General features: G+C 44.4%; 1 protein-coding gene across 2 annotated transcripts in view; it reads right to left on the bottom strand.

Moving 5' to 3' along the window:
* Nucleotides 1-953: 953 nt before the first annotated feature.
* Nucleotides 954-7741, bottom strand: part of LOC107082920 (rap1 GTPase-activating protein 2-like) — a 28982-nt gene continuing 22194 nt past the window's right edge. Inside the window, exons 9-22 of one of the 2 annotated variants that reach the window (XM_015371818.1) lie at nt 7346-7446; nt 6832-6961; nt 4683-4838; nt 4531-4602; nt 4362-4448; nt 3607-3753; nt 3190-3294; nt 3018-3109; nt 2651-2755; nt 2488-2575; nt 2133-2184; nt 1978-2048; nt 1512-1541; nt 954-1307 (exon numbers count right to left, since the gene is read on the bottom strand). In XM_015371818.1, the coding sequence (XP_015227304.1) occupies nt 1533-1541; nt 1978-2048; nt 2133-2184; nt 2488-2575; nt 2651-2755; nt 3018-3109; nt 3190-3294; nt 3607-3753; nt 4362-4448; nt 4531-4602; nt 4683-4838; nt 6832-6961; nt 7346-7446 (1215 nt within the window). In that variant the 3' untranslated portion in view covers nt 954-1307; nt 1512-1532. Of the gene's footprint in view, nt 1308-1511; nt 1545-1977; nt 2049-2132; nt 2185-2487; nt 2576-2650; nt 2756-3017; nt 3110-3189; nt 3295-3606; nt 3754-4361; nt 4449-4530; nt 4603-4682; nt 4839-6831; nt 6962-7345; nt 7447-7741 lie in introns of both variants that reach the window. The other variant, XM_015371817.1, reaches the window with a different exon arrangement.

Consider the following 7741-nt stretch of genomic DNA (forward strand, 5'->3'; position numbering starts at 1 on the left):
ACCTCTGAGTCAGGTTTCAAAGTTGGGGGCTTGTCCGGGATTATCTGACTGGTTGTTGTTTTAATTTTTTGTTCTGCAATTTCTTTTCTCTCGGCTGAAAGTATCATTGGCTCTGTTGTTCTGTGTCCAAATGACACAGAGCCATTGCTGCCTTTAAAGAAGCATAACACAATAGTTCACCACTAGGCGGGGCTGTTGAGCACTGCCTGTACACCAACCAGTTGTGTGACTGTTTCATATAATTCTGTTTTTCTGGGGCTGTTCACCATTTAGCTCCTATGATACTTGGGTCTGCCTGTACATGGAGGGGCTAAGCCATACTGCTATGTACGGCTTGTAAACATAAAACTGACAACACACAAAAACGGTGTGTGACGTCACACTGTATTCCATCTATTTAGTTCTTCACATCACTATATTTATTTTTTTCTATAAAAATCAAGGAATTATTCGTATTGCTTTCGATTTCTCTGTGACATAGAAAGTACAACTGGCTTAATGGCTGCTCTGTCCTTTCCCCTACCAGCTGGTCCAGGGTGGCTGCTTTTAGAGAGTCTGGTTCTGTTTTTTTAGAGAGTTGCTTCCTGTTTTTCTCCACATGCTCATGGGGAGGGATTGCTGCAGTCCAATTTATTATGATCATATTTATGGTTGTTTAGTGTTGATTTTTCCTGACTTTGGCCACCAGGGGTCCTCAGTCACCCTTTCATGCCCTATCATCCTTCCTCCTTGTTTATTTTCTCCAGTTTTCTATATTTGAACTCTGGTTTGTCTAAAATCGAACATCTACTCTGAAGGCCTGATGATGATCAGAACCTCAACCTGTGGGGAATGTGGGCCAGTCTGAGCTCTGGTTTCACATTGCAACCTGCTTCAGGGTGTTGTTAAGATGAGGAAGGCCCTGATGAAGAGGAGGGTGAAGAAGATAGAACAGCTGCTCTGAACAAAGCTGGAAGGACAAAACGGAACCAGGATCTGTTGGACGGAATCAGAACCAAATCATCGATCCAACTAGAACACTGCTGGTCCAAATTCACCTGCACCTTCCTGGAATTCCTGGGAAAGGAATTCTCCAGGATTCACATCTTAACTCCCAACATAAACAAGAAAAAGTGTTTAGAAAACAGATGATGCATAAAACCACAGGATGTCTCTGCGGCTGTAAATGTGGTTCTTTAGGATTTCCACGGGTTGCTGTGACACCAGTCAGAACCCAGAGAACCTCAGGAACTTGGAAAGATGTTGGGGATGTGGTTGGGTCTGGAATCCTGGTCCTGGATGTGTGAGCTGCACCTCTGAGGGGTTCTCTGGAGAACAGACAACATTAAAGCTGGAGCTGAAGCGGTGAACAGACCTGCTAAAGCTAAAGATTCTCATAAATGGACAAAGACCTGAGGCTAACCCTGAATCTGGACCTTACTGAGTGCAGCCTCAGCATCTATCAGGTGGGCTAAAGCCCTGCTGTCCATCTAAGGGGCTAAACATCTGATCTGAAGCAGAAACATACGTACCTCCAAAAACCTCCTCAGTGTTCAGTTTCCCTGCTGAGAGAGGAGAGAGAGTACCGTCAGAAACCGTAACAACTTCAACCACACAGAACTTCTCCTCATGTGATCCAGTCTCCCTGTTAGAGGTCCAAGTCCTCAGTTCTATGGGCTTTCTAGAGATATTCCTTCCTCCTCATCATCTATCTATTGTAATTCTATTTTTAAGTGACTGGAAAAAATATTTCTCCTAAGTTAACTGAATCACCAGAATCAGAACCAGGTCTGAAACTGTGAAAAATTTAGTCAAAATCCAAAGACTGTCCTCAGAAGACACAGAGAACTAGAAGGACCAACTCAGAAGATTAGAGGTTAATCTGGAACACAGTAAGGAGGGTGGGTTCAGATGGTTCCAAAAGAGCTGTACACCCGGATGTCAGAACATTCCCAGTGAACTTTAGACAGCGGCTGATTGGCTGACAAACCAACGTACAGCAGCAGAGTGAGTCAGCTTGTCGAAACGAAACTTCAGGTTGGATCTGGGAGAGTTCTTGTTTTTCAGCTCTGAAAGAGGAAAAAAATCCATATTACCCAGAGGGAGGCAGGAACCATGATGGGACATGATATGGGGGGAGCGGTTTACTGAACCTGTGGGGCTGCGGCAGATGATCAGGGGACAGGAAGCCTCGGGCGTTGAGGTCTGAGACAGACGGAGGGAAGTTTCAGGATTACAGATCAGATCCAAGTCCTAAACTATTTCTCATCCTAAATCTGCATCAAAATAAAGTATTCTAAATCTAATAACCCCCTGAAGGTTCCTCAAACCAACCCAATGACCAACCATGAAGGCCATCCCTTGTATCTGACTGAAAAAGGAAAAAAATGCTTCTGGTTCTCTGCTCTGGTGCCACCAAAAGGCCACACAGTAAACTACAGCTCTAACTTCCCCAGGGAGTGAGGAAAAAGCCCAACAGGTTGAAGGTTTTGGGGGTTTGTCCCTCACCAGGTGTACGTCATCAGTGGGGACGCTAAAGCTGCAGGTGCTGGACGTGGATCTGGAAATCTTATTGCTCTCCTTCTTGGGGTGAATCCTGCAAACACAGAAACGTTCCTGCTACTGCTGCTTCATTGTTCACATTAAAACAAAAAGCGAGAGTTAAGCTCACCTGTCCCGTTGTCCTGCCTCTGGAGAGCTGGGATTAGACGGCAGCTCTGACTTCACCTCCAGCGTCGGGTGGCAGCAGTCGAAGCTGCGCTGTTCGCTAAGGAGGCTGATGGATCCCAAGGTAAACCCGACAGAGAAAAAAACCAAAGTTAAAAGTTGAGTGCAGATATTGTAGCCTTGTTTACAGATGGAGTTCCTCATGGCTCTGTTTTGTTTTGTTCTTTGTTGTTTTTTAGCCGGCAGATTTTTTTAAAATCAACTATTATGCAGACGATGTGATGATATTCTGATCTATCAGTTTATCAATATATAGGAGCTGTCTTTCTTCTTTAAAGCATTAATAACTGCTAAGAACAGGTTGGAGTTACCTCCTGTGGCTTTGTTTGTCGGTCTGGCTGTCGACACTCAGCAGGCGAGGGAACAGGCCTGAGCGCCTCTTCACCGGAGACTTTACGTTGCTCTGAGGACAGAAACAAACTGCTGCTAATAACAGCTGCTGGGATCATTTCCCAACTGCAACAAGCCGCTGGTTCCACTTACCTCAATGCTCAGGTGGACCAGACCACCCCCACTTAGACTGGTGGGTAGTCCCGCCCCACCGCGTGACATGGTTTCCATGGATACGCTCCGTCCCTTCATCGCTCTCTGAAAGAAAACAGCCGGGCTTTATTTACCTATGCGCTACAACGCCAACCAGAGGCGATTAACTGAATCCAAGGACCGAGAACCCATAAATAACCAAGACGTTACAGGAGGGAAACAATAGAGAATGTCTGTAACATCAGCGAAACCAGATCGGCAAATTATGACCAGTTCTGGTAAACTACTGTATGATTTTCCCTGAATTAGTAAACTCTGAGAAAACGGGATTGTTTGCTGCACCTGTTGTGTTTAGCTGAGAGAAATCAGGGGTGAAGACATTGAGTTCCTAATAGAGGTGGGAACCCTCAGACTGACCTTGATGGACTCCAGCAGACCTCCATGGGCATGGCCGTTCTCACCCCTTCCCTCCTCCTCTGCCCCTGAGCTCAATCCCAGCATGCATTGCGAGCGTCTCTGCAGCTCATCCAGGAGGCTGTCCAGCAGGGCCGATCGCGTCCGTTCCTAAACACAAGCAAAGAAAGACCAAAACGTTTCAGAGACCCGACAGCCTCCTGACGTCACAGAAGGTCCTTATCTGACGGGGTTCTCAGTAGGAAAATCAGGAATTATCTCAAACTTTGATATCATAAATTGTTGGAAAGCTGATGAAACATTTTCTTGGGTCAGAATCCAAGATCAGACGTAATGACTGAACCATAGGGCTGCAACTAACAACTGTTTTGCAAATGTATTAATCTGTTGATTATAGTTTTGATTAATCGATTAAGAACCGAATAGCAAAAGGTTCCGTAAAGAATATTTTTTGCAAATATAATCAGGTGAAACTTAAACTTTTCGACTTGACAAGTTCTGGATAGAGCATATTTACAATTATAGTATAACTGCTGCTTAAAGTGGTTTTCTCTGTCAGCTAAAGGCATATATTACAGTCTCTAGACTCCAATTAATGATTAATTGATTACTAAATTTATTGATTGCTAAATTTGATAATTCAATAATCAATTAATCATGATTATTTGAATTTTTTTTTCAACCCTACATGGGAGCAATATGTTTTCCACACATCCTACTAGCTGAGAGGAAGCAGCTCCCCCTGCTGGCGAGGTTACCTCCAGTCGGGCAAAGCGTTCGCTCTTGTAGGAGGCCAGCTCTGCGTTGATGAGTTTGGTGAGGAGAAACTGTCTGAACTCTGGACCCTGCAGAAAGGAAACACTGATGTGACTTCAGTGAAGCTGAACTTTAAAGGTCGGTGAGATTTACTCCAAAAGATATCCTCACCTTTCTGAAGATGGCGGGATTAGGCAGTGGCGGCCCGAATGAGGGAACATCTTCTCGAGCTGTGACGGATACCTGTCCGAGATTTGGCTATTTAAACACTGATGGCTGGTCGACATTCAGCAGCTTATTCATGAGGGATGCCTCCTCCGTACCTTGTAGGTGGTGTTGTCCGAGCAGGGCTCCTCCACCTGCACCAAGACGAAGGCGTGCAGGAAGTTGGAGGCGATCATGTCGGGAACGAAGGGCGTGGCCTCTTCTTGGAACACCAGGGTCACAATGTCATTTCCTATGTGGCGTTTCCTCTGCAGCTGAAAGAAACCATCGATAGAAACAGATTTAAATTAGAATATCAGATCTGAAATGTGCCGACTGGCAGAAACCAGAACATTCCCTAAAAAATGGAGTTAAACTTCTATCTGGCCTTCAATAGATGCTCTGGTTTTACAACAAGTAGGAATGCAGGTCACCTTCTAGAAGGTCAGAGATGAGATGTTCCTGTTCCACCAATCAGACTGAATGACTTCCTGTTCGTTAAACAGAACTAATTGTCCACAGATGTTTTGGCTTCTAATCACGTGCATTTGTTGTTCAGCTAATGACACGGTTCTGCCACTGCGGTTAAAGGTGTAATGGAGGTTTTTGCGAGTTTTTGAAAAGATCCACCCTCTAAACTTAAAAAAAAATACACGCGCACAACCCTGTACCCACTTCAAGAGGGAACGCCTATTAATTGCGTGCGAGAGCATGAACGAGCCCATTTCTCCTTGTGCACCCTGTTTGAAAGTTGCCGTTCTCTTATCTCAAACAAGCTTACTGTGTCAGAACATCTGCCGTAAATCCTAAATCCCTCAGTCACTATATAGAGCACGGACTATATAGTGGACTTTACAGTAAACTCAGTTAAATTACTGTTCAGACAGATGATCACTACTTTTTGCTCCCCATTGGTTACGTAACTCCTCCTCCTCCAAGCGGTGCCTGCGCCATCTTTGTTACAAACAGACAGCAGCAAACCATTTGAAAACAAATGGTGAGAAGAGCAGTTTTTTCCCAACTTAGCACATTTGTCACTATATATAGCGACTTTTCAGACTCCTCAAGCAGTTTTATTTCAAAAAAGCCCCTAGCGCCACATCTAAAGACTTTTTTCTGCTACTGGAGACTTTGGTGAAAACATATAAAAGCATCGAACTGGTTTGGAGTGGTAACCCCGCCTTCTGCTCTCCTCTATCTTCTCTGCTGTCATGATTCATGCAGCTATTATTTCATCCAAATGAAAAATGGAGAACAGAGAAGCAGATCATGGCTTGTCTTCAGTGAAAAGAAGGACTGGGTTATTTACTTTTGCTGTTGCCTTTCTGGAAACACAGGAAGGAGCAATCAGCTAAGTGAGCTTAGTGCTTGGAAAAAAATCTGTCATTCCTTTTGAGACAGCATGAAAAGTCAGCTGAGTACAAAACATAGCGAGGGAAAGAACAAGAAAAGGGATGAGAAAAGAGGGACAAAAGAACAAACAATTTATGTCTATTCTATTGCAATTTCTGTCTCTGTATAATGGGTCTGTTTTATGTGTTGTCTTCTCAGTTCAGAGGGCCCCCTGCCTGTCTTTGCCTAGGGCCCCAAATTTTATAAATCCGCCCCTGCTTGTTATTACTTGCTGCAGTCTATGGCAAATCCCATCATGCTTTGCTCTCCGCACAAAGCATTCCGGGATATATCTGCCTCTTCTGAGGCCTTTCTTTTCTTAGCTTCTTCATGGTTCACCACAGATATACGCCTGAAAGTGTGCATGTGCAGAAAAAGTTAGCTAACTGGGGACGAGTACGTAGGACGACCTTATGTAAACGTATCACTAGAATGATTGACAAATAGGAGGACCACTTATTTTGATCATCCACTCGTCCATATTTTGATTGCTAACAGGCTGTTGCCATGGTTATTTGGTACTATCAGACTTTCCACCAGATCACGTTTTTTCAACATTGGTCAGCTTTTAGCGGCAGTTTTTAACCTCTTGGCAACAGGCAATATCAAAGCCAACTATAGCTGTAATCATCAGAAGGTGTGATTATTGTGGCAGCAGGTGGGGAATAATTACTGCTCTTCTGATTAAAACCGTTATGATGGTTTAATTTATCTTGTTTTGTGTTAATTCTCTTTCACTCAGATAATCATATGTGAGCATCTGATAAAGAGTCAGGACTATTTGTCTTCAGGTGTTTCCACTTGAACCCAAAAACCTTCCCTGGGTAAACAGAACCAAACCGAACCAGTGATCTGAACTCTGGGAAGTCCATCTACCTGCTGTGGGTCTCCCTCAGTGAACGGCAGCTTGGTGGAAACGTGGAACATGATCTCTTGTCCTCTGTGGACGGTGTAGACAGACTGAGAACCCGTCTGACCGTGAGACACATCCAGACCCCCCCGGAACCTGCAGAGAGGGAGCAGAACCCATCAGGATCCATCTGTTGGACCGCATGATCTTATTCCTGGTGTGGAAAGATAAATATTTCCCCCAGTCCCACAGGTGGCGCTACAGGCAGACCAAATACTATTTCAGAATGCAACATATTTTGTTCATTTTTTTATTTTGTTTTTTATTATTTATAATTTTTTTTTGTTCGCAAAGCTGGAAACAAAGTATGAAGGACAACATTTCCAATAAATACCTTTGAACGCCTGAATAACCAGATGCTTTCTAATAAAAATAACAATATGTTGCCTTTGGAACCCAGCAGGAGTGACCCTGAGGAGCTGCAATGACAGAAAGACTAGGATTTCACACCTTGGGGCTGCAGATGTTTGCACTTCTCACCCCTTGAAGTCCTGCAGCTCCACGGTGTCTCCCAGCAACTGCAGGAATTCTGTGAAGGCTGGCGTCTCCTGGTTGTTGGTAAACAGCTCCTCCTCAGACACCTGCCGACAGGTGACACTCATTCAGACCCCAAACAGTCAAACTGTCACATTTAAAGGCTCTAAGAAAGAACAAAGCTGTTAGGATACTGAGAGCTGCTGGTGGAAAACAATAGACCCTATAGAAAGAATGACGTGACACTGTAGCTGAACTGCAGAGCTGCTTCAGCGGCAACCCAGGCGCACTTAGGAGCATTGTCACAGATCCTTCTTCCAAGCAGCTGTTAAACTTCCTCACCTTCACTGCTTCCATTAAGCTGCTCTCTGCTTTCTTTTTCTCATCATCTTCCTAGCAACT

This window comes from Cyprinodon variegatus, unplaced genomic scaffold, assembly GCF_000732505.1.
Source record: "Cyprinodon variegatus isolate N-32 unplaced genomic scaffold, C_variegatus-1.0 Scaffold65, whole genome shotgun sequence".
NCBI classification, from domain to species: domain Eukaryota; kingdom Metazoa; phylum Chordata; class Actinopteri; order Cyprinodontiformes; family Cyprinodontidae; genus Cyprinodon; species Cyprinodon variegatus.